Source organism: Camelus dromedarius, chromosome 12 (genome assembly GCF_036321535.1).
Source record: "Camelus dromedarius isolate mCamDro1 chromosome 12, mCamDro1.pat, whole genome shotgun sequence".
NCBI classification, from domain to species: Eukaryota; Metazoa; Chordata; class Mammalia; order Artiodactyla; family Camelidae; genus Camelus; species Camelus dromedarius.
Genome location: NC_087447.1, coordinates 68368824 through 68396643, shown reverse-complemented (window position 1 = coordinate 68396643; position 27820 = coordinate 68368824). Strand labels below are relative to the sequence as shown.

Below are 27820 nucleotides of genomic sequence, written 5' to 3'. Positions count from 1 at the left end.
TTTTTAAGATATTTAAACATAAAATTTTAGGGATAATAAAAAAATTCCCTGTTTTTCCAAAGGTAGGTATTAAAAACAAGCTTGTTAAAAGATCTACATGTAATTCATGATTTTCTGCTACAAAAAGGCAAGGAGGGTAAAAGTGTCACTATATGCTGATGACATGTTACCATATATAGAAAACCCTAAAAGGTCCACACAAAAACTGCTAGAGCTGATCAAAGAATTCAGCAAGGTAGCAGGTTACAAGATTAATGTTCAAAAATCAGTTGCATTTCTTTACACTAACGATGAATCAACAGAAAAAGAAAGTAAAGAAACAATCCCCTTTAAAACAGCACCCAAAGTAATCAAATACCTAGGAATAAATCTAACCAAGGAGGGGAAAGAATTATACACAGAAAACTATAAACCACTGATGAAGGAAATTAAAGAAGACTTTAAAAAATGGAAAGATATCCCATGCTCCTGGATTGGAAGGATCAATATTGTTAAAATGGTCACACTGCCCAAGGCAATTTACAGATTTAATGCAATCCCTATCAAATTACCCAGGACATATTTCACAGAACTAGAACAAATCAAAATAAAATTTATATGGAACCACAAAAGACCTAGAATTGCCAAAGCATTACTGAAGAGAAAGAAAGAGGCTGGAGGAATAACTCTCTCAGACTTCAGACAATACTATAGAGCTGCAGTCATCAAGACAGCATGGTATTGGTACAAAAACAGACATATAGACCAATGGAACAGAATAGAGAGCCCAGAAATGAACCCACAAACTTTTGGTCCACTAATCTTTGACAAAGGGGGCAAGAATATACAACAGAATAAATATAGTCTCTTCAGCAAATGGTGTTGGGAAAACTGGACAGCAGCATGTAAAGCAATGAAGCTATAACACTCCCTTACACTATATACAAAAATCAACTGAAAATGGATCAAAGACTTAAACATATGACAAGATACAATAAACCTCCTAGAGGAAAACATAGGCAAAACATTATCTGACATACATTTCAAAAATTTTCTCCTAGAAGAAATAAAAGCAAGAATAAACAAATGGGACCTAATGAAACTTACAAGCTTCTGCACAGCAAAGGAAACCAGAAGTAAAACAAGAAGACAACCTACGGAATGGGAGAAAATTTTTGCAAATGAAACCGACAAAGGCTTGATCTCCAGAATGTATAAGCAGCTCATACGACTCAATAAGAAAAAAATAAACAACCCAATCCAAAAATGGGCAAAAGACCTAAACAAGCAATTCTCCAAGGAAGACATACAAATGATCAAAAGGCACATGAAAAAATGCTCAATATCACTAATTATCAGAGAAATGCAAATCAAAACTACAATGAGGTATCACCTCACACCAGTCAGAATGGCCATCATTCAAAAATCCACAAATGACAAATGCTGGAGAGGATGTGGAGAAAGGGGAATCCTCCTACACTGCTGGTGGGAATGCAGTTTGGTGCAGCCACTATGGAAAACAGTGTGGAGATTTCTCAAAAGACTAGGAATAGACTTACCATATGACCCAGGAATCCCACTCCTGGTCTTGTATCCAGAAGGAACCCTACTTCAGGATGACACCTGCACCCCAATGTTCATAGCAGCATTATTTACAATAGCCAAGACATGGAAACAGCCTAAATGTCCATCAACGGATGACTGGATAAAGAAGAGTTGGTGTATTTATACAATGGAATACTACTCAGCCATAAAAACCGACAACATAATGCCATTTGTAGCAACATGGATGTTCCTGGAGAATGTCATTCTAAGTGAAGTAAGCCAGAAAGAGAAAGAAAAATACCATATGAGATCACTCATATGTGGAATCTAAAAAACAAAAACAAAAACAAACAAACAAAAACAAAGCATAAATACAGGACAGAAATAGGCTCACAGACAGAGAATACAGACTTGTGGTTGCCAGGGGGGTGGAGGGTGGGAAGGGATAGACTGGGATTTCAAAATTGTAGAATAGATAAACAAGATTACACTGTATAGCACAGGGAAATATACACAAAATGTTATGATAACTCAGAGAAAAAAATGTGACAATGAGTGTGTATATGTCCATGAATGACTGAAAAATTGTGCTGAACACTGGAATTTGACACAACATTGTAAAGTGATTATAAATCAATAAAAAATGTTAAAAAAATAAATAAAATTTAGGACACTGAAAAAAAAAAAGAAGTGGTATATTTATACAATGGAATACTACTCAGCCATAAAAACCGAAAACATAACGCCATTTGCAGCAACATGGATGTCCCTGGAGAATGTCATTCTAAGTGAAGTAAGCCAGAAAGAGAAAGAAAAATACCATATGAGATCGCTCATATGTGGAATCTAAAAAAAAAATAAAAACAAATACAAACAAACAAAGCATAAATACAAAACAGAAACAGACTTATAGACATAGAATACAAACTTGTGGTTGCCAAGGAGGTGGAGGGTGGGAAGGGGTAGATGGGATTTCAAAATTGTAGAAGAGATAAAGAAGATTATACTGTATAGCACAGGGAAATATACACAAAATCTTATGGTAGCTCACAAAGAAAAAAATTCGACAATGAATATATATATATATGTTAATGCGTAACTGAAAAATTATGCTCTACACTGGAATTTGACACAACATTGTAAAATGATTATGAATCAATATAAAATGTTTAAAAAAAACACTAAATAACAAATGTATGGAATAGTTGGCAATTGAACATAAGTGACTATATATATTAATTTTCATCTTGGTATCTGGTATGATGAAATACTGTCCAAAGCCATAACTTACTAAAACAATCTATCAGAAAAATAAATAAATAAATAAATAGAGCCTTCCTTTAATAAAAAAAAAGGCAAGGAGTTTACTGAAATAAAAGGCATTCTATAATACAAATAAATGCTGAAAAGTGGTAAATAATAAACTGGAAGAAGTGATATTTTAATTTACTATATGTGACAATAAGTGAAAAATTACTATAGATCTTATATTGTTGAGTATAAATATATTTAGGACTATTAATGAAATAATACATATAATTAGGTATATGTGTATTCAACAAATATTATCAAACCTTTATTAGACACAGGAATTACCAGGATCTAAAAACCTAGTTTCTACATTCTCACAGAATGTAGGGGAATCAGGCACACAGCATTTATAAGAGGAATATATTGAATGTGCATTGGCACACAGATGAAACATCCAGACCTTTCTAGGATCAGTCAGGTAAGACCAGATTTTAAAGATGAGTAAGAGTTTACCAAGCAGATAAATTTGAAAAAGGAGAGTCATAAACACATGAGAGAATTTGGGCAAGTACAATGATGTTAGTACAGCTGGAGTATAAAGAAGATAAAAAAGAGTGTGTGATTAAAAAGAAAAGACCTGGTAATTAGTACTCACCTTTTGCTTTTCCCACCGTAAAGGAAATAAGAGGTTTTCCAAGGAGAAGTAAACATGGCGCTCTATTACAGACTTCACATGATAGTTCCCCGGGTTTCACCAGGGACAAATGATGCATATATTAAGAGGGAGATCTAAATATTATCTCTTTTTTGGGGGTGAACGCTTCTGTTGTTTTCCATTATGCCGTTTATCCTGTTTGTGGTAGCCCATAGCTTATACTCTTAAGTGTCTCGTAACTCCTGGTGGTGAAGGTGTGGGTAGACAGCGAGGGTGTTAGAAAGTAGAATGCATGGAGTGGTTTAATAGAGTGACTTTTCGTAGACTTGTTGTACAATGACAATATTATGTTGGGCTGTGGAGCAGCAGCAATGTGCAATTTGAGCCATCAATCTGTGATTTATGAGGAATAAGCAAGTAGGTCTGGACATGGATGTGTTTTTTGAAGCCAGGATATAAATTTGGGACTATTGTCTGAAGAAAAGTGATAGCAGTAGACCTTATGTTGGATTTGCAACCACCACAGCTTAATATTTTGCAGACTTCCCAGATAATGTTGCAACAGAGCCAATACATTTGGGTGTGAACATTGTTCATCTTATATATAGCCAGATACTTGATGGATTGACACATGTAATGGAGTGGTTCCTTCTGCATTCCTTGCCTTCCTGGTGGCTCTGAGTCCTGGCCAAGTGTTGTGGTATGGAGGTTGTGATGGGGCCCCATGCCTAATTATCTTAGTCAACTCTAGTTGGAACTGGCTGGCTGCAACATTTCTTAGGCACCGCTGTGAAGCTTCATAACCTCCCTTTATTAGGAGGAAAGCCAGACGCCCAGGACTCCTGCTGAACAAGAGTGGGCACTCGTATGTGAGAGGACGTGAGTTTCAGCTTGTGGAGGAATACATTCTTAAGAAAAGCCTTCTCTGTGCTTTTCCAAAAACACCCCAGGTCAACGAGCTGCTTCGTTATGACCTATCCCATAGGCGTGGCCTTTTTGCCATTTACCTTTGGGACGTGGCTGTTTCCCTGCTCAGTTAAGCAAATGTTTAAGGTATTTCTGTGTCCCTTTCCTACAAGAACTTTGGCCAGAAGAGTGGATCTGGTTTTAGTGTCGACTAATATAAAATACTGTAGGAAGATTCCATAATCTTTTAAAATTACTTTTTATGCTTACATATAAGTAAGCTGATGATGTTAAAAGACTCACAGTCTGTTTTATAGGAATTTATTGGAAAATGAGGTGTGCCAAAGCAGTAAATTTTCTAGTTAATATTTACATGTTTAAGCTGATGTTTTTTTTTTCATTTTTGTTCAATCTAAATAAATTAGATTGTTCTATGCCTTATTAAATGTAACATGTTTTTGACTTAAATTCATCATTGTTGAATATTAAATTCTTATTCCAGACTTTTTGAAGGGTATAACCATTTATACCCTTCCTCTGCACAAAATGACCCCAGGGTCACATATTTTACCCTTATTTCTCCTGTAATCCTTCTGTCCTCTCCTTCATTGAGTTCGTCTCATTGTTTTGAATTGTTCTCCTGTTATCATTGTTTCTGTTCACCCTGTTTTCTAATTCGTAGCCAGAACAGACCAGACAATAAAGTCAGTACAGTCAGTCACATTTTTTTACATGCTGTTCAAATTCATGAGACCCTCAAAGAGTGTGCTAGCTCCAGGAGTTTCCAAAAGAATTAAGCACATAGGTTTTATTAAAAAGTCTATTCTAGAGGCTCCTTTTAATTATCTGCACCTGCTTTCATGAAGTTTTATATGTCAGAAAAGAAAAAAGTTTCACTACAGCTTGACTATCTTAGCATATTAATGCTTACTTAGCAACATGTAACTAATCGTGAAATGACAGAAAGGTCTAAGGACATTCCGATGCTGACTCCGTTAAGAAGAGGCAAAGAAATCTTTTACAGAAGATCTTTGAAGGAGTCCTTGAATTGGTTTCTAAGCTGTGTTCACCTCATTTAGGCTCCTCAAGGTTCAGGTGAAGTATTGAGTTCGGAGCACCGCCAGCCCTCAGCTGTGCCCAGCAAGAGGCTGGCTGAGACGGTCATGCACCTGCAAACGTATACCTGTCCTCTTTTGCAGTTGTCATTGTGTAGAATTTCTAGCGGTCTTTAGACACTGTAAGTAATTTTTACTTTTTTCTTATTTTTTAGGGCAGCATAACTATTTGTGTGCTGGAAGAAATGACTGCATTGTTGATAAAATTCGTAGAAAAAACTGCCCGGCATGTCGCCTTAGAAAGTGTTGTCAAGCCGGCATGGTCCTTGGAGGTAACGCTGTTGTTTTCATCAGTAATGTACTGTCTGATATGTACATTGTAAAACTGGGTTTTCTTATTTCTGTCTTGGTTATTGATGTCTGAATGAGGCAATCAATTCTGTCTCATTAAATTAAGGATTTCCAGCATATAGAGGTTTGTTACAGAGAAGTAATAAACCTCCATTTGTCTGTATTGCCTATGCGATGTTCACCGACTTCTCATTAAGTGGCAGGGGTTGGCGTTAAGGCTGTGCTACGTGCTGCCTATCTGTACTTGAGTAAGTCACCAACCCTTTGTAAAATGAGAGCATTGAAGTCCCTCCCAGCTCAAGAGCTGATTCTGTGAGTTGGTGAAGCACATTAATCTCCATCTCGTCCTCTCTCTGTCAGTCACTCCCTTTCTACTTCCCTCCCTCACTCTCCTTATGTAACTAGATACTGAGCCCTTGCACTTACCAGGGATTGTTGTAAGTTCTGAGAGTACAGCAGCCAAATGCCTGTCCTCATGGCGCTTTCCTTCTCGGGGAGGAGCAGTAAGTATACATGTCAAGTGATGGGAAGGGCTGTGGAACCCGTCAGGCAGGGTCAGTTAATGGGGAGTACCAGGGAGGGAGCCACTCCTAAACCCTTTACTCTGACTAATATTTTCATTTCATTTAGCCCTTTCTGGCAATAACATCCCTGAAATCCGGAGTCTGATGTGGTAGTTACAATTTTTCTAAAACACGTTTAAGACATTTACAACTGTTTAAATATACATTCAGGGTACCACCTAAAACAGCTCATGTGCCATAAATGGTATGTGGTACCTTCTGAGAAGGAGTGTATGAGGCCAACATTTTTGAATGTCCACTGTGTTAAGCACCCTGCTTAGTTCCGTCTCTGCTGCCCATGAGCATGATACAGTCTAATCACTAGTAGAATAATTATTACACAGAACAGTAAGTGGTTTAACAGAGGTACCACACATCATTATGCAAGTACAGCAAAGGAATGGATTAATTCTATCAGAGGGAGCCACCAGAGCTTCAGAGAGGAGGCTTTCAAAGAAGGAAGGAATCGTAGGGAGGGTATAGCTCAGGGGTAGAGTGCCTGCTTAGCATGCAGGAGGTCCTGGGTTCAACCCCCAGTACCTCCATTTAAAAAAAAATGAAAAGAAACTTTGTAAGTGGAAAAGGAAAAAGGTATTTACAGTGGAAGGTATTTACAGTGAGAAATATGATGCGTTCCAGTGATGGTTTTTCTGGAAAGCAAATTAATAACAGGAATAGCAAGAAATGAAGCTTGCAAGTTACCTTGGGTGATCTAGGATTGGAGTTGAACTCTCTTCTGTGTGCAGTGGAACCAGTGATCTTTCTAACAAGTGGTCCGTGGACCATCCATGGAGCAAAGCCCAAATTTCTAAATGCACTACCCGGGCCCTTTCATCACCTAGCAGCTGCTCTCTGTCCCCGGGCCTTCGGGAGTCCTACCCTGCAGTCACCCACTGTCACCTGTCTTTGCACGCGTTTTGCTTTTGCCCGCACCATTCTCCTTTCACTCCTTGTGGACTTTTACATATCCCTCATATTAAGTTCAAGTGTCATTCTTCCGTGTGTGAAATCTTCCCACCTCCCCAGTCGCTGCAGGCGGAGGGGTTCTGTGGCGACAGAGTTTGGTGCAGTGGTCTTTATACCTGGGGCGGTTGAAAGCCCTTGAGCCAGCCTGCACCGGCCCTTACCCTGACGGTGCTTACTTCAGCATGTCTACCCTTACAACGGAACACTGACCAAAGTGGAGGTGATGAGATCCAGCCACCCTACTCCCATCCCAGCCCATGTAAGGCACAGGGAATTCGCTTTCTCTCTCCTTTCCCCTCATATCTTATCTACCTTCATTGTAGTACTTACCTTGTTGTTTTATAACTGTTTATGTACTGGTATCCCATTCAAGGATTTTCTCCTTATCCAAGATTAGTCATTTGCAAGCAGGAACTTCATTTTAGTGTTTTCAGCTCCAAAGTACTTGTTTAAGATGTGCTCATTAAATATTTGTGACTGATATTTTGAAGTCATTTGAATTACAGGTGTCTATGCATTCTTGAACACGAAGTCCATCCAGAGTCATTTCCAGGACACAGAAAGGGTATTTGGCAGAGGAAAAGGGGATGAAGTCTAAGGTGGTGTTTTTCACTTTGAGGAAGGGTGCTAGCCCTTGAGGCAGTCCTCCGTTCCGTAGGTGCATTTATTTTATGGTCTTACTGTTATAATGGAAAAGTGATTTGAAGTAGACCAAGTAAAAATGTGGAGACACCTGGTCACTGAGAAGCTGGGGTTCATTCAGAGGAGAGATGTGGTTCCCAGCCAGCAATAAGACAGATGCTCAGTAAGAAACGAAGTAACAAGAAGAGAACTTAAGGGAGGACTCAGAACTGGGATGAAAGGAGAGGATTCCATTCCAGGGACACAGACTAAAGTAGCATCAGAGCTGGGTCAGCAGCAAGACCTCACTGCTGTTGTAATTGACTGCAGTTTCCTTATATTTCTTCTGCTTAAGGGCATAATTGGTTCCATTATTGGGCAGAGCTGAATTCAGAACCAAATGGACCCAGCTCCAGAGATTAGAATGAGAAATAGGCAGAAAGACAAGCAGGTAGTTATCATTGTCCACGTAGATTGTCCCTAAAGATTACTTTGGGTAGTGTGGCCATTTCAACAGTATTAATTCTTCCAATCCAGGAACATGGGACATATTTCCACTCTTTGAATCTTCAATTTCCTTTATCAGTGTTTTCCTTTATCAAAGTTCTCAGCATATAAATCATTCACCTCTGTGGTCAGGTTTATGCCTAGGTTTTATTTTTTGATACAATTTTAAACAGGATTTTTTTTTTCTTTCTCTTGCTGGTATTTCCTTGGTAGTATAAGGAAATGCAACAGATTTCTGTATGTTGATCTTGTATCCTGCTACCTTGCTGAATTTGTTTATCAGTTCTAGTAGTTTTTGTGTAGAGTGTTTAGGATCTTCTCTGTAGAGTATAATGCCATCTGCATATAGTAACAATTTTACCTCTTCCCTTCCAATCTGGATCCCTTTTATTTATTTTACTTGTCTTATTGCTGTGGCTAGTCCTTCTAATACTACATTGAGTAGAAGTGGTGAGAGTGGGCATCCTTGTCTTGTTCCGCATTTTAGCTGGAAGGCTTTCAACTTTTCACCATTGAGTATTATGCTGCCTGTAAGATTGTCATAAATAGCTTTTATTATGTTGAGATATGTTCCCTCTATACCCAGTTTGGTTAGAATTTTTATCATAAATGGGTGTTGAATTTTATCAGGCGCTTTTTCTGCAGCCATTGAGAGGATCATGTGATTTTTGTCCTTTCGCTTGTTGATTTGGTGTATCACGTTGATTGATTTGCATATATTGAACCATCCTTGTGTCCTTGGGATGAACCCAAGTTGATTACAGAGTATAATCTTTTTTGTGTTGTTAGATTCTGTTTGCTAATATTTTGTTGAGGATTTTTGCATCTATGTTCATCAGTGATATTGGTCTGTAATTTTCTTTTTTGGTAGTGTCTTTGTCTGGTTTTGATATCTCTACCCAGGCTCATCACTGATCTCCAGCAGCCAGTCCCAGCCTGTCCCTGCTGGCTCACATCTAGGGCTGGGGATCGCAGGGACCCCCTGTGCCAGCTTCTCCTAGTTCTGTCTGCCAGGCGGCTGCCTCTTTCCCCTCCGAGCCTCAGAAGCTCCCCTTCTGTCCCCATTCACCTCCCAGCTGGTTAGGGGGCATCACAGCATGAATAACAAAAGACGAAACTAAAGAGAACATTGACTATTTTAAATAATGCTGCAGTGAACATAGGGGTGCATGTATCTTTTTGAGTTAGTATTTTAATTTTATTGGGATAAATACCCAGAAGTGGCATTGCTGGATCTTATGGTGCTTCTATTTTTAATTGTTTCGAGGAACCTCTATCTTCCATAGTGGGTACACCAGTTTACATTTCTACAAACAGTGCATGAGGTTTCCCTTTTCTTAACATTCTCGCCAACACTTTCTTGTCCTTTTGATGATAGCCATCCTGCTAGGTGTGAGGTATTATCTCATTGTGATTTTGATTTGCAGTTCTCTGATATTAGTGATGTTGAGCATCTTTTCATGGCCATCTGTATGTCTTCTTTGGAAAACTGTGGAATCTAAAAAAAAAAAAAGCTAACTCAAAGATACAAAAAACGTATTGCTGGTTGCCAGAGGCAGAGGCTAGAGGAGGGTGAAATGAGTAAAGATGGCCAAAAGGTACAAACTTCAGGTTATAAAATAAATAAGTCATGGAGATGTACAGCATGGTAATGATGGCTGATACTACTATATTGTCTATGTTAAAGATGTTAAGACAGTGGCTCTTAAAAGTTCTCATCACAAAAAAGAAATTCTAGTAACTATATGTGGGACGGGTAGTAACTAGATTTATTGCAGTGATCATTTCACAATATACACAAATACTGAACCATTATGTGGTACATCTAAAACTAGTATAATGTTACATGTCAATTATATCTCAATTTAAAAAAGAAAACATTGGAAAACTTTTAGGAGTTAATAAAATCTTATGGTAGACTGTCAGAGATCAGAGATATTGATGTTTTTGTCATGTCATGACATTGATTTGCAAGCTATTCTCATTTTCTTCAGCAGCTATGTTGTGCTTATGAGAATTCGGTTTGAGTTGTTGGGTCTCTAAGTTGCATATGATTCTTGTTTTAAATGACTCACTTCCCTTACCTTCACCAGGTCACAGTGAACTTTTACATTTTGTTCATTGCTGTACAGTACTAAGTAGGAGAGACAGACTCTGAAGGATGGTTCTGCTTCTAACTTCTTTCCTTTAGAAAACATTTTTGTGTAATGACTCACAAAAAAAATTTCTGAAATGAATTCACCTCTGGATTTTGCATTTGTGGTAAAAATGCTCAACTATTATAAAGGTAATCAGTTCTCTCAAAAACAAGTGGCTTTCTACGTAAGGGAGTGATTAAATGCATAGTTATGTTTGCTGATTTTTTTTAAGCTGGAGACAATTTTTTATAGGTTTGTTTTGTTTTATTTTGTCTTTTTTGGTCAAGAGCCTTATCCTCAAATTTTAAAAGGTTATGTTAGAAAGCCAGTTTCTCTCTTACCTCCTACACCTAGATTGGCCTCATTCTCTATGCAAAGAGAATGACTTTCTGGGCTGCAGCGTACAATTGTATGGTAAAATGGGCTTTTTTTCCTCTTTTTTTCCCCTCATTCTACACTTGAAGCCAACAAAACCTCAATTTCTTTCCTGAGGAATTCCATAATTCTTGAATTTGGGACACTGAACAGTACCTTTTTGGGAAGTATAGAAGCCTACTCTATGCATTTAATGGGCATAGACTATAAAAAATAATATCATTTGCACCAACAAAGGCAGGATTTGCTGTGGGTAATGCCTGCCACCTACCTCTTTAGACTCTCACAGTCTCCCTCTTAAGAGCATCTCCTTTTTCACCCAAACCCTGGTCTTTGAATCAGCACCCCTCAGAGACAGTACCTCTCCCACTGTTCCTTCGCTTCACTGCACTGAAACCTGTAGCTAAATAATGTACTCTGGTCACTGCCTGCTTGTTCACCCTAAACACCACCCCATACACACTTGATCGAAATGTTCCTTAGAGGGTTCATTCTCACTTCTTTGCTTAAAGTTTTATGGGAATTTGTGGGGCCTGCTTTTATGACTTCCAGCCCAAAGCGTTCAATTGTATCTGTCAGTATCTTGTATTCTCTAGACTCAGTAAAAAGTCAAGATTGAGGGATATAATGATTGTCCATTTGCAATCTGACTTGTTTGAAAGATGGAGGCATTTACTCTTTAAAAAATTCAACTCTAATATACTTGTTTGGTAAATACATACTTTAATTTTATATTTCCTATTATCTACCATTTTTTGAAGTATTTTGATATGGGAAGTAGAGGTGGCTGCTGAAAAAGGAAAAGCAAGCTAAATCAATGCTATAAGGGGTTGTGAGAGCCTAGTCCCAGTGGACTGGTTCCAGCAGCATCGTCCTTTATGTATCCAAAGTAGTAACATGTGTCTAGACATCATGTTTCACAGCCGTGATTGGGATGGTTGCCTGCAAGTCCACCCAGACTATAATGATGCGTGTTATGATCCTCATAATGTCAAAGGATTTGCACCATTACTTAATTGTCTGCTGATCTTTACCCTCTATTTCCCCACTTGATTCTCAGAAAGCTTTCTGACTGCCGTATACCTTACATTTCAGTATCCAACATAATATTCTTCCTCTGCTTCTATGCAGCAAGTCCTGTACCGTCACACGAGCACATTTTGTCCTCCACTCAATATAAACAATCTACCAGAAATGAAAACAAGCAGCAAAAAAAGAGGCCACAGCAAAGTGAACTGCACTCATTTCAGAACACAATCTAGAAATAATAGTCATTATTATTTTATTCAGTCTAATAGATTTTCTTCCATGTTCACCTGTTTGTTTGCTCAATTTTTTCCCAATTCAGTTCTGCATTCAGTTTCCTTATTTTTGAAATAAATTTTTTATAAGTTCCTTCTGTGGGAATTTGTTAAACTCGTTTTTTTTTCCACAAAAATATCTTTATTTCAGCTTTGTTTTTGAGTAAAAATTTTGCTGGTTGTAAGATTTGGAGTTGACTTTTTTCCTCTGCACCTTAACAATCATAGTCTACTATGTTCTGGCATGTATCATTTTTTTCTGAGAATTCTCCTGGTTATCTAACAATTGCTCATTTGAGGCAATATTTTCTCTATATTTGTTGAAATTTTTAAAATTTTTTATTGAACTGTAGTTGATTTACAATGTTGTGTTAGTTTCAGGTGTACAGTCAAGTGATTCACTTATATATGTATTATTTTTCATATTCTTTTTGATTATAGGTTATTATAAGATACTGAATATAGTTCTCTGTGCTGGACAGTAGGTCCTTGTTGTTTATCTGTTTTATACACAGTAGTATAAATCCCAGACTCCTAATTTATCCCTCCCCACCTCCCCTTTCCCCTTTGGTAACCATAGTTTGATTTGTTTTATTTTGTTTTGTTTTGTATTTTTGTTTTTTGTTTTGTTTTGTGGAGGGAGTAATTAGGTTTTTTTTTTGTTTGTTTATTATTTAAGGGAGGTACTGGGGATTGAACTCATGACCTCGTGCATGCTAAACATGCACTCTATCACTGAGCTATACCCTCCCTCCATAGTTTGTTTTCTGTCTGTGAGTATGTTTCTGTTTTGTAAATAAGTTTATTTGATCATTGTTTTAGATTCCATGACTAAGTGATATCATATGATATTTGTCTTTCTGTCTAATTTCATTTAGTATAAGTCTCTAGGTTCATCCATGTTGCTGCAAATGGCATTATTTCATTTTTCTTTTATAGCTGAGTAATATTCCATTGTGTGTATACACCACATCTTCTTTATCCAGTCATCTGTAAATGGACACTTAGGTTGCTTCCATATCTTGGCTATTATAAATAGTACTGCTATGAACATTGAGGTACATGTGCCTTTTTGAATTAAGTTTCCCTCTGAATATATGCCCAGGAGTGACATTGCCGGATCATATGATAACTCTATTTTCAGTTTTTTAAATAACTTCCATACTGTTCTCCATAGTGTCTTCACCAATTTACATTCCCACCAACAGGGTAGAAAGGTTCCCTTTTCTCCACACCCTCCCCAGCATTTATTATTTGTAGACCTTTTGATGATGGCCATTCTGATAGGTGTGAGGTGATACACCTCATTGTGATTTTGATTTGCTTTTCTCTAATAACTAGCGATGCTGAGCATCTTTTCATGTGCCTGTTGGTGATCTGTGTGTCTTCTTTGGAGAAATGTCTATGTAGGTCTTTTGCCCATGTTTTGATTGGGTTGTTTGGTTTTTTGATATTGAGTAGTATGAGCTGTTTGTGTATTTTTAATATTATCCTCTTGTCAGAAGGCAAAAACTCTACTTTGAAAAGATACATGCATTCTAAATGTTCATGGCAACAGTATTTGCAATAGCCAAGACATGGAAACAACACGAGTACACATCAACAGCTGATTGATTTAAGAAAATTTGGATTTCATTCTAAGTAGGATGAGAAGTCACTGAGAGTATTGAGCAAGGAGTGAAATAATCTGACTGAAGTTTTAAAGGCTCATTCATCTGGGTAGAGAATAGACTGTGGAGGCACAAAGATGAAAGCTGGGCGACCAGCCGACACACGTTGCAATAGTACAGCTCTGATGATGGCGGCTTCAGCGATGGCGGGAGCAGTGGAAATGGGGAGAAATGACTGGATTCAGGTTACACTTTCATGGTAATCCACTAAGATTTGCTGATGAATTAGATATGAAGTGAGAGAATAAGTGAGGTATCAAGGATTATACCAGAGTTTTTGTCAAAGCAAGTGTGTAAATGGAGTTGAAAAAATGGAAGCTGAAGTTTGGGGGCGAGTGCATCAAAGTTTTGCTTTAAACGTATTACGTTTTGGGGGGAGTTATTGGACATGTAAGTGGTGATACTGACTAGACAGCTAGATAGCTGAGTCTAGAGTTCTCAGAAAAAGTTGAGGCAAGAGTTATAAAATTGTAAACATTCCATATCAACATGAAATTAAAGATATAAGAGTAGATGCAAATACCTAAAAAGAGAGTGTAGCTATATAAGAGAAGTCTGAGGACTGAGCTCTGGAACTCTAAGATTAGGAGTTAAGAAGATGTTGAGCACAAGCCAGAGAGACTAAAGAGGTGGCCACAAGGGTGAGGTATGTGGAAGCCAAGAGAATAGAGTCTTACAGGAAGAAGGAAATGATCAGTTGTGTCAAGTACCACTGACAGTTTGATTAAGATAAGTAGTGAGTATTGACCATTGTGTTTTGACCAGTGAAAAGCATTAGTGTGCTTGCCAAGAACAATTTTACTGGAGTAGGGAGAAGAAAAACCTGACTGGAATGGGTTTAAGGGAAAATGGGAGGAGAAGAAAAGGAGTGAATGGGATGGATTTTGTACGAGAGGGACCATTAGAGGATGCGGACAAGAGGGCAGATAACTTCAGAGGAAAGTCCTTGAATAGATGAGAAGGAATAAGATTTCACGCTGAAATGATAGCAGCACAGGCAGGTCATGCATTGTAACAGAAGAGAAGGCAGGGTACAGGGGTACCAGTATGGTAAACTGACTGCAAAGAAAATCTTCTCCAGTTAGATGTCCTCTTAAATTTTCACAAACTTGATCCCGTATGCAAACCTCATAGAGAAAAATATTCTAAAGTAGTGTTTTCCAAACTGTTAATTCCATGAGATTCTAGCAGGTTTTTCATCAAGTAAAAAGGCCAGATATTCTTGGAAAACACTAGATACTAATATTATTCTCTTTAGAGATTTATCCGTACAGTGTATTAGAGGTTCTGTGGCACAGTCCCAAGTAAGGGAAGGCTATCACTGTAATTTTTCTCATACACTATTGCTTGAACATATATGACTGTAGAAGCCTGTGTTTGTTTATTTGCTTGGGTTTTGGTGATTAGGATCTCTTTCAAACACTCCTTGTGAGGCAGATTTTTACTGATCTCACTGTCCGACTGTTTTTCTTCCTAACACATCACAATTCAGCGAAGTAGAAATTCTCGAGATTGTCCCAGAAATACAGATGTGCCCTGACCAGCACAGGGTATAAATGCTACCCACCCTTAGTTTAGAAATGGGATTCTTAATTTTGGATCCTTAGATTTCATAGTAGTCCATGTATTGATTTCAAGAATTTCACATGATCATGAGTCCACTGTAATTGTGTATAAGATTTTGTGGGAGTTGCATATGTAGATGCTTATCTTTTAACAGATTCTCTTCTTTTAATTGAAGTATATAATCAGTTACAAAGTATCAATTTCTGATGTACAGTATAGTGTCCCAGTTGTGCATATATATACATATATTCATTTTCATATTCTTTTTCATTAAACGTTATTACTAGAAACTAATATAGTTCCTTGTACTATACAGAAGAAATTTGTTTTTTATCTATTTTTATATATAGTGGTTAACATTTTCAAATCTCAAACTCCCAAATTTATCCCTTCCCACCCTCTTTCCCCTGGTAACCATAAGATTGTTTACTATGTTTGCGAGTCTATCTGTTTTGTAGATGAGTTCATTAGTGTCCTCTTTTTTCTTCTTCTTTTTTTTTTAGATTCCACATATGAGTGATACCATATGGTATTTTTCTTTCTCCTTCTGGCTTACTCCAAAAGAATGATGATCTCAAGGTCTATCCATGTTGCTGCAAATGGCATTACTTTATTCTTTTTATGGCTGAGTAGTATTCCATTGTATAAATATATAAATGGACATTTAGGTTGTTTCCATGTCTTGGCTGTTGTGTATAGTGTTGCCATGAACATTTGGGTGCATGTATCTTTTTGAATTAAAGTTCCTTCCAGATAGATGCCCAGGAGTGGGGTTGCTGTATCATGTGGTAAGTCTATTTTTAGTTTTTTAGGTATCTCCATATAGTGTTTTCCATAATGGCTGCACCAAATTTCATTCCCACCAACAGTGTAGGAGGGTTCCCTTTTCTCCACACCCTCTCCAGCACTTATCATTTGTGGACTTTTGAATGATGGCCATTCTGATTGGTGTAATGCGATACCTCATTGTAGTTTTGATTTGCCTTTCTCTGATAATCAGTGATATTGAGCATTTTTTCATGTGCCTATTGGCCATTTGTATGTCTTCACTGGAGAATTGCTTGTTTAGGTCTTCTGCCCATTTTTGGATTGGCTTGTTTGGTTTTTTTTTGTTTTTAAGTTGTATGCAGTGTTTATATACTTTGGAAATTAAGCTCTTGTCAGTCTCATCTTTTTCAAATATCTTCTCCCATTCCATAGGTTGTCTTTTTTATTTTGCTTATAGTTTCCTTTGCTGTGCAAAAGCTTATAAGTTTAATTAGGTCCCATTTGTTTATTTTTGCTTTTATTTCTATTGCCTGGGTAGATTGCTCTAGGAGAACATTGCTCTATGAGACATAAGATTTATGTCAGAAAATGTTTTGCCTATGTTATCTTCTAGCAGGTTTATCATGTCTTGTCTTATATTTAAGCTATTTTAAGTTTATTGTTGTGCATGGTGTGAGGGAGTGTTCTAACTTCATTGTTTTATATACTGCTGTCCAGTTATCACTGGACACCACTTGCTGAAGAGACTGTCTTTTCTCCACTTTATATTCTTGCCTTCTTTGTCAAAGATTAATTGACTGTGTGTCTGTAGGTTTATTTCTGGGCTCTCTATTCTGTTCCTGCTATTCTGCTCTCTATGTCTATTTTTGTGCCAGTACCATGCTGTTTTGATTACTGTAGCTCTGTAGTATTGTCTGAAGTCTGGAAGCGTTATTTGTTTTTTTTCTTCAGTATTGCTTTGGCAATTCTGGGTCTTTCGTGATTCTGTATAAATTTTAGGATTATTTGTTCTAGTTCTGTGAAAAATGTCATGGGTAATTTGATAGGATTCACATTAAATCTGTATATTGCTTTGGGTAGCGTGGCCATTCTGACAGTTTTGGATTCTTGAATCCAAGAGCATGGGGTATCTTTCCATTTCTTTAAGCCATCTCTAATTTACTTAATCAGTGGTTTGTAGTTCTCTGTATATCAGTCTTTCATCCCCTTGGTTAGATTTATTCCTAAGTATTTTATTGTTTTTAATGCAATTTTAAAAGGAATTTTTTTTCTTTACTTTCTTTTTCTAATATTTCATTGTTAGTGTTAAGAAATGCAACTGATTGCTGTATGTTAATCTTATATCCTGCTACCTTACCAAAGAAAATTCAACATTTACTAAAGGCTGTGTTTTAATGAATGTAGTCTGTAGCGTTAGCTTTGGGAAAGCAATCCTGTCAGAATATTGACCAGTACAGAGCTTAGTCTCTCCTAAAAGCCATTTGTCTTCTCTACATGTTGCTGTAAAGCTCCGTAACCCTGCATTGCATCTGGTATAATTACCCACACCCCACCCCAGTGAATACCTATGTTAATTCATTCTTTAATCCAAGTCGGAGACCTAACATTTTCACTTATTTGATCTGATTTTACTAGATTGATGCTAAAACCTGCAATGCTACAATTTTAAGACTTAAGAAAATAATTCTCTGCTGAAATATTTAGTCGATATGTGTTTAAATGACCTTCTTTTCGTCGTCTTTTTTTTTTTTTTCTCTGTAGGTCGAAAGTTTAAAAAGTTTAATAAAGTTAGAGTTATGAGAGCCCTGGATGCTGTTGCTCTCCCACAGCCGGTGAGCATTCCAAATGAAAGCCAGAGAATCACTTTTTCACCAAATCAAGACTTACAGTTGGTCCCCCCACTAATCAACCTGCTCATGAGCATTGAACCAGACGTGGTCTATGCGGGACATGACAACACCAAACCTGACACCTCCAGTTCCTTGCTGACCAGTCTGAATCAGCTCTGCGAGAGGCAACTCCTTTCAGTAGTCAAGTGGTCTAAATCACTGCCAGGTAATAATAATTTGTATATAATAGCATGCAATGAACACTTTACTGTGGTTTTATTCTAGTGAATATATAAAACAAGTCTGTGCAATAAATTAAATATAGTGTAAACAAGATATATTTCAGCAGTTCAAAATATTTATCTAGGACCCTGTATTATCTGTTACTTGTCTAGGACCCTACTGTGTACTACGGAAATACAAAAAAACATAGCTAACACTTTGAGTCTTGTTGATGAAATAAGAATTACACACTTGAGACAGTTGAGGAACAGCGTACGCTTATGTGTTCAACCACCGATAATAGAGTGGTTCAGAAAAAGACAAATTGACCATCTTCTTAAAAATGTCTAGTACATTCCAGATTCTAATTTAACCAACCTCAAACGGTTGAAGGCAAAACTAAATGCATCTAACAAATAAAAATGATATTCAGGGTATATAGCAGGGTGTCTAAAGTCAATTAAGAAATAAAATTCCTAAACATAAATGAACAAATAATTTGGACATAGAGAAACCCCCACTGCTATTTTCTCTGATTTATACCCAGACAGTGAGGCTTGGATTATATCATCAGGAAAGGATTTCAGTCACTTTATAAGCTATTTTTCCTCTCAGCACAGCTCCATAGCAGCCAGGTTATCGAAAGGATTACAGGAATGCAGTTCTTACCTGCCCAAACCTAAGGCTGCAAAGCCAAGAGGATACATGGGTGGGCAGCAGTGACTTGTGGAGACATTAATCTCGTAATTAGAAATAGGACATTTTTAAAAATTACGTTCCCTTTACACCGATAATATCCTCATACTCCTTTAGACCAGTTTAGTTTTCCCAATATCTGATCAAGAATTAAACATCTTATGTCATTTTAGTCTTTAAGAAAATTTAATGGTCTTTTTAAAAGAGAATTCATTTCCCAATTTGCCTTAATATTATTTCTCAGTTATTATTCTGCCTGAAAGGTTTGAAATACAATAGATGAATTGTTATTGAAAATCCAAGTTTACATGAGACAGAAAGAAAAATAGATTCCAGTTTCTTTAATCTTTTAAAAATACATGTAGAGATAAGTTAATAAATTTCACTATTTTAATGAAGTTAAAGTAATTTTATAGAAAATCAAAATGCCCAGGTTCTTAATTAGCTTCACTATAGAAAATCAAAATGCCCAGGTTCTTAATTAGCTTCACTCTTGCTGAAAGGCCTTGGGCAGGTAATATTTTTTCCTTTGTAAAAGTTCTGAATTTTTTTTTAAGTTACTGTAAACTGGTTAGCAAATTTGATAGACCTTTATTAAATTAAAATACTACTGTAGCATTGATGACCTTTTTCTATTTAAAAATATGAGTGTTTACATATGTATAACTTTTCTGGTTTTCTATTATTGGAAAAGGTTGTTTCTTTGATTTTTGTTGATTTGGTTCATATTTCTTTTGTTTGCATTTTGTACATTCTCTATTGTTTAAAAAGATTCTATTATCAGTTGGCAAAGTTAGGAAATAACCAGTTACAGCTTCAAAAATAATTTATGGAAATTTGGAAAAATGCTAAGTGAGCGTCTTAAGCTGAAACACTATTATCTGTCTAGATTTTTGACCCACACACACCCTCAAAAAGAGTGACAGCAAATTTTTACATGGTGTTTGGTGGCAACTTTTTTTTTAATATTGCAGAGTGTAGTTTGTGTGTAAGTGAACAAAAATGATGGCTTTACCAGAACTACATGTACTGTTTTCACTAACTGTGTAATAAGGGAAGTGCTAAGATTATCGAAGTATGGTGTTGCCCACAGTCTTTTAAACCATATTTTCATGGTCTGAATTCTAGGAGTAACTCTAACAGAATGAATAATGAAAAGGGTCAGTGGACCAGAGTGACTGTATTGACCTCTGTGAAAGGATCTAGAGGGACGTGTGTGTATAAAGTAACCTGATATCATTACCTACTCAGAAACTTTTAGTTGACTATAAACAAGAGTAGGTTTTTTTTCTGCATGTGTATTTTTTATTGAAGTTTATAGTCAGTGTACAATGTTGTGTCAGTTTCTGGTGTACAGCATAATGCTCCAGTCATACATGAACATACATGTATTTGTTTGCATGTTCTCTTTCACCGTAAGTTATTACAAATATTCAGAGTAGTTTTTATTCCCTTGATTCACTCAACAAATGTCTGTTGCATACTTCCTGTGTGCAAGACCTAACAATTAAACAGTCGTGTTAGAAAGAGAAGCCAGAAGGCTGGGTTGATGATGTGAATGGATTTTGGTGCAGCACATCCTAGCATCTGGGCATTAGTTTTGCACGTAAGAGAACCTTATTTTATCCATTCACTCACATTGTTGGTCTGTGAAAGATGGACTTTGTTAAATGAAGCTTACTAATAGCCAGGATGTCGGCTTACTTATTTATAGTGCAAAAAAAAAAAAGATACTGCTAGAAAAACATGACAGATCACGCCATTCTTTCACAGTAGGAGACTGTAGTTGGAAGTCAGCTCAAGATCAGATGCAGATTTCAGGCCCTCTGAGGCCTTGATGGAGAGAAATCTGCCTCGAACATCTGGGGAAAGGAATGATGGTCCTAAACTAAATAGGGACACTTCTTCACAAGGTCAAACATTATCTGGTTTAGCTCATTTGAATAGCAGACCTGTAGAGTTTTGAGGTTAAAACACTGTACATAATAAGTGTTTAAGACCTAAAATCTGTAGATTACATATGTTTATCCAAATAAACCAAAGCCCTTTAAGTTTGCCAAGAGAAGGATAATTTTAACATTTCTCAGAGAAAAAAGAAAAAGGTTAGATGCAGAATGATAATCATAACCAAGGTGACAGCATGCACGAGGGCCCCAAAGTGTGCATCTGCAGGTCCCCAAGAGGATTACCGTTGCCCGGTCTGGGCTTCCTCGTTTCATCTTTGTCTATGCTCTTCTCCTATCTTAGACCTGTTACAGCAATTGTAGCTTATCTGACATCTTTCCCATAATATTTCAGAGATATCTTTGTTTCTATACAAGGAGACTTGCAAGATGCTTTAGCCTCAGGACGGTACATTTATAAATGATCTCTTAGGACACATTGCATCTGACATGTTGCATCTATGAATGAATGGTTTTACATTGACTTTTAACTGTAACTTCAGTGGGTAGTATTTTCTTATTTGAAACTTAAAGCAACACAGTATTTGCTAAGTTTGAAAAAAGACCAAGCAATATTCGTTCTGTTAAGGAACATTCAGTCCAATGGAATAGATGAGATACACAGCTATACAGTTGACCCTAGTAAAACTCGGGAGCTGGGAGCATCGACCCTCTGAGCAGTCAGGAATCCATTCGTAACTCTACAGTCAGCCCAGGTCTGCATCAGCAGAGTCACCCAGTCAAGCAACTGCAGATCATGTAGTGCTGTAGTGCTGAAAAAAACGAGTGGACTCATGCGGTTCAAACCCGTGTTGTTCATGGGTCAACTGTAGAGGTATGTGAAAGTGACATTAGATGCAGATATTTTTTTATAAAAGGGGGCCAGAAGAACATTTTTGGTATCAGGGACAAGAGAAGGCTTCAGAGACAAGGTGTCAGTTAAAGTATACCGTGAAAGAAGAATGAGGCTTTGATAAATCATGATAAGAAGAGGAAGCATTCCGGATAGAAAGAATAGTGTGGCTGGTGGTGTAATAAAAAGGAAATTATGAGACAGATTTGGTAAATATGAATGAGAGCAGCCTAAGCATGGTTCTCAATCTTTTCAAGTGTGAGGGTCCCTTAATAACATAAAATATGTTATCATATCTTCCCCTACAGCATCGTAATTAAAACTTTTAATAGCTGCTGATTGAGAAAATACATTTGTGCATATGGTTTCTCAAACAATACTACAATAAGTACTGGGCTCCTAGGGGTTTCAAGTATTAAAAAAAAAAACTGACAATAAATTTATATTGGGGAGAATGGCAGAAAATAAATGTAGAGGCATATGTTACAGGCTGATCAAGGAAGGTCTTGAAAGTCCGGATAGGGTTTGGAAATTGAGTAATGTTTATCCCCAGTCCAATTTCATCTTTCAATATCTCCATCCTGTATATTAATACATTGTAGCAGAGTTGATGTGACAGAGAGGTTTGGGGGCAGTATTTCCTTTTTATATACTTGTTCTTGATTCTTCTATTTGTTAAAAAAAAAAAAAAGAAAATCTATTCAGGTCAATGCTTTGACATTTTTAACCATATCTTTCTTCTTGGTCTTGGTTAGCCAGTGTATCATCAGTATCAGAAGACTGGAAAGTCCTTTGCCTGATTGTATGCCTTTAAGCATCCCAGAATATCTTTTTTTTTTTTTTTTTTTTTTTTGAGTTGTAGTCAGTTTACAATGTTGCATCAATTTCCAGTGTAGGGCACAAAATACCTTCTGAGTCACTAATGGCCATTGCATGTGTGACGAGGGATTTTTTTTCTTTTTTCCAAATCAAATGAATAAATCAAATTACTTTCCTGAAAGAAACGATGGGAAAGAAATGAGATTAGTCTACTAGGAGTTAAGTCAGGTTTTATAAAGACTTGAAAAAGTGATTTTTCTAACATCCCCTTCCACTGAAATTCCTATAGCTAGTGTCACCAAAACTTTTTACCTATCAAACCAGATGAATACGTCCAGCCCTCACCATGTTTCACATGCATCTGGGGCCACTGACAAAGTAACCCTTTCTTGCTGGAACTCTTCCTTTGGTGGCCATCACTTCCCTTCCAGGTAGATAAGTTTTTCTCAATTTCCACATCTATTTCCTTTGTGGATTTGTTCCTCCACTCATACCATGAATTCAGCATTTCCTGGTTCCGTCTTCTAGTCCAGTACTTCCTCACTCTGCAAGGCTGGATGCGCTCATTCATAGCCTTGTCTTCGGCTACCACCGTATTCTGATGACTCCTAATTACATGGTCCCAACCCAGACCCTCTACGAAACTAGTGGGCCATATATTTCTACTGCTTATTTCACATTTCCACCAGAGTGAACTTCCAAGCCAACATGACCTACTTTTTAAGCCTGAAACCTTTTCCTGTATCTTGAAATGGCACTGCAGACAGAATCATGGGTGTCATCCTCAGCTCATTTTTCTCCTTCACCTCCTGTCTGCTTCGTTATCAAATTCTGTCAGTTCTACTTATCGAATGTAGGATTCATTATACATGCTACTTACACTGCTACCGCCATGAGCTCGTTTAGATCCTCATCCCCTTTCCCTAGATTTTGGTTGGAGCCCCCTCACGGACCCTATTCCCGCAGTTTCACGCTGCCCCCCAAACAGTCATCAGTCCTGCCACCAGAATCATCTTTGCAAAAACAAGTATAGTCAATCATATTATCCTTTTCAGAACAAAGCCCAGACTTCCTAGCCTTAATATCCAAGGCCCTTCTGTGTTGAATTTGCAACATTGTCTCTCACTCTGCCTCTTCAGGAACCTCTAAGGTTCAGTTCCCACAAAGCTCTTTGCACAATATCCTGCCTTCCTTTGTCCATGTTGCTTTCCCTACCTGGACGCCCTTCGAGGGTGCCAATCATCCATCACTTTCCTTAGAGCAGTTTCCCCAAGCCTTCCCAGACTGAGCCAAAGGCGTCTTTGCTCCACCACTCCCCACCACTCTCCCCTTGCTTTGTCAACACACCGCTATCATATTTGGATGGTAGTTATGTTCTACTTATCTGTCTGTCTCACAGGCTACAAGTGTTAAAGGCAGAAACAACATCTTGCTAGTCTTTATATCTCGTTGCAAAGTGAGCTTCCAAGCCAGCATGACCTACTCCATCCCAAAGGGGTGCTCAAAGAATTTTTATAGAAATCAAAATTATGAAATTGATAGGAAAGGACCATGCTACTATGAATCATTACCCATCAAGTCCTTATTCATAGGGTCATCAAACACATGTTGGTGATTGCACACTGTGCTGAAGCTTCTTCGTGTTCCTCAGAGTTTACACTTTGTGTCAGAAGGTGCTGAGACCCTTGCTGCAGACTGTTTCAGTACATGACAGTTTTTACAGGCGCACAACTGGACAGTTTATCAGAACTCTGGAATTAAGCCAGGAGAACCATGGAAGGTCATATAAGCCATGTGTAACTGTACACTTTCTTTTCCATTTTTTTTAAAGCATTAAGGATTAGACAGCTTGTGACAGGGCTTTCGTCAGAAATTGCTGGGTCAAGTCACTTTAAAAGGAAAGGGCATTTTTCTTTACTACTTTTTGAACACAATTGCAGGTCATCCATCACTTCTCCATGTGAAGGTTTTCGTTTTGATCGTCATCTGAAATGTACTGCATTTACCTGATCATTATCACCAGTGGGAATTTGATCTCAGTGTTCCCGTCTTTGTTTCAGTATAAAGTAATGAATGATATTAGTTAATGGTAAAAAAAAAAAAATTGCACTTCTGTACCAAGCATGTTCAAGTCAATTTAACAGTGTACATTTATCTCAGATAAGCCTTCAAAATGGTAGAGTAAATAATGCTATTTTCTGAGCTGTTTTCCATTTAACATTTCCATTTCCATTCTTTATGGAAAGAATATACTTTCTACTATTAATTTGGATAATTTCTTAAGTTTTAAGTTATTTCAGCAAGATTTGCCTTTGATACTATAATATACTAAAAATGTTCCTTTATTTCTAGTCCTTAATAACCCCAGAATGAAAAAATGAACAAAAACCCCACAACAAAGGATAGGGTAGTGTAAATGTACATTTAAGTAGAATCTTTGTTTTTAAAAAAAGAACAGATCAATTGTTATATGATCATATAAAATTTTAAAAACTGCTTAGAGATTAATATAAAACAAAGGTCTAGAGAGGAAAACGTAGCGTAGTAAGTCAAATATTTAGGTATTATAAAACACTTTGTTTAGAAAGTTATAAAATTGTCTAAGAAAGGTATGGAGGATAATAAATGTATTTCTGGCGATGACAGAGAACAATATATTAATGTTTTAATACATCAGAGTAATTCAACTTAACTTTCTGCCAGTCTGCCATTTTTCATATATATGTGAAATATAACATTTGTTATGTTTATCTAATAACATATAATATGTATATTCTAAACACATATATATTTGACAAATATGTATTTGCTGGTATGTATGAAACATATATGAAATGTTAATTGTGGAAAGTATACATTCCAGATAGGATACATAATTCTCATTTTGAATTTTATTGCTGTTAATAACATTTACAGTTTAGTGGTGTCATACAGGTTCCATGATATGTAAATACATAAAATATATTAAAAATACGTATATATACATATAAAATGCCTCCTAGATCTCATTTTGTTTTAATATTAGTGGTTTTCCATCAGACTGATTGATGGCCTTCCTGCACCCATTGCTCCATCAGAAGTTCTGTTACAGGATCTATTGGTAGACCAGTAACAGACCTCTGCGTAGCGCTCTAAAATGTGCCTAATGACGCATTTGAGTGTCACTGCAGTTCTGTCAGCTAGTTATCATTATCATTGTGATTTTACTTACAAGGAAATGTAGATTCTTTGATCCTGAATGACTTGCACCAGGCAGCGTTCAGTACACGGTAGAGCCAGAGCTTGGACTCGGGCCTTCACTCCAGAACCCCTTCCTTTCTGATGAGACGGACCACCAGTAGGCAAGTCTGTATATGCCTCCTTGAGGGCATCTTGCTTTGCAAAAATTTGGAAATTTTATTTATGTCTCATCAAATGATTCTAAAGTTTTTTGTTTGTCAAAGAATTAATTACCCATTTTTTAAAGCCTGTAAAATAATCCGTTTATAAGCAGCATTTCTGTACTAGTTCTATTGTATTAAGAGTGATCCATAATTTAAAAAAAAAAAAAACAGAGAGGTAATATATAGACATGAACTTCAAATTTTGTATTTTTGGCTCAGGTATCTCCCCATACCTCTAATTCATAGGTATATGGATATTCCAAAGGTTCCTCAAACAAACCCAAACTTACTGTTTTCTCTCTAGCCTGTTTCTCCTCCTTTATTTTACCTCAGTAATGTTATCATCACCCACTGTGCAAGTTAAAAAAAAAATTGAAAGATCTATTTGACTCCCTCTTCCTCTCACCTATATATAGTCAGTTGCCAGATTTCTTTGCTTTTACTCTTTAAACATTTCTCTGATGCAGTCTGTCTTCTTTGCTCCTACGTCTTGACTTATTTCAGGCTTACTATCATCTCTCTCCTGGCCTTTGGCTACAGCTCTGATCTTCTCTCCCTAACTTTAGACCTGTTCCCTTGAATCACCTCCACATGGCAACCAATAAGCCATGCATAATATAAATCAGGCTATATATATATATATATAAAATATCACTCCCATTGCTCCTTAATAGGCATACAAGCCCATCAGTCTTGTATGGTCCCACATTTCCAAACACCTCTTTGCCTCTCCCTCCTTTAAGTTCGTCAGTGCTGAGCTGGTCATCTTCCCCCAAGCAGGCAAGAAGAGAATTTGAAAGAGATGGAGAGAAAACTTTGACTACGTAAGTCAAGATTTGCCCTTTTTCTGCCATTCTTCCTCTGCCATCAACACCAGAGAAAGGCCTAAAAGAGGGAGGTTGTGAAGGCATGAAAGACCAGAGCATTCACACACACACACACACACACACACACCCCTACACACATCCATACACACAGACTGTAAACCCCTTAATAAGCCTTATGGGACTATAGAACGAGACTGGATTAAGTTTCAGAAGGCAAAAGTGACCAGAAACCATGGAATCTACCCAAGATTTAGTTAAAGAATGTTAAAGAAAAATTACAACACAATTGAAAGCAGTGATTTTAGAAAACCAGTTCATGTTTGAATCCCAAAGAAGTGAGATTCCTCAGCAGACTGCCTCTGTCCTGCTCAGGCGTTGTCTCCGTTTTAGGACAGTTTCCCGAGCTCTTTGCTGCCTGGTGTGCTCCCTCTTCACCTTCTCCATCACGGTCCTGATCTGCTTGTCTCTCCTGTTGAGTGGCAAGCTTCCTTCCAGGGCAAGGACCGTGTCCTACTCATCTTCATAACCCCAGCATTTGAACACAGTGCCGTGCACACGATTGACTCTCAATAAAGCAGTGTTGAATCACTGGATGAATGATTGACGCTTGATTCAGTTAGTGAATCCTCAGAATGATAAGTCTTAGTGACTAATTTTAATGAATTTCAAAATCTCTTCTCCTTTTTAATTTTTCAAACTCTATTATAATTATTTCCTGATTTTTAGTGTAAATATATTGAGATTAAACCATTATATTACCCTACTTATATCTATTTTCAAATTTTTATTTAAGCTTTTTTGACACAGTGACTTTTGTGATCATTTTATTTTTTATTCTTATTTTTTCTTATAATTCTTTGTAAAATTTTATTATTTTTATTGAAGTATAGTTGCTATACAGTATTATACGTTATAGACGTACGGTTTAGTGCTTCACAATTTTTAAAGGTTATTCTCCATTTATAGTTATTATAAAGTATTGGCTATATTCCCTATGTTGTACAGAATATTCTTGTAGCTTATTTTATACG

The 27820-nt window shown here is 37.0% G+C and overlaps 1 protein-coding gene across 2 annotated transcripts in view; it reads left to right on the top strand.

Annotated features, from left to right (window-relative positions):
- The window catches only part of PGR (progesterone receptor), a 77399-nt gene that overhangs the window by 32759 nt on the left and 16820 nt on the right, over positions 1 to 27820 (top strand). For both annotated transcript variants that reach the window (XM_064492840.1, XM_031460620.2), the window contains exons 3-4: positions 5607 to 5723; positions 17979 to 18272. In XM_064492840.1, coding sequence (XP_064348910.1) covers positions 5607 to 5723; positions 17979 to 18272 — 411 coding nt within the window. The remainder of the gene's footprint in view (positions 1 to 5606; positions 5724 to 17978; positions 18273 to 27820) is intronic.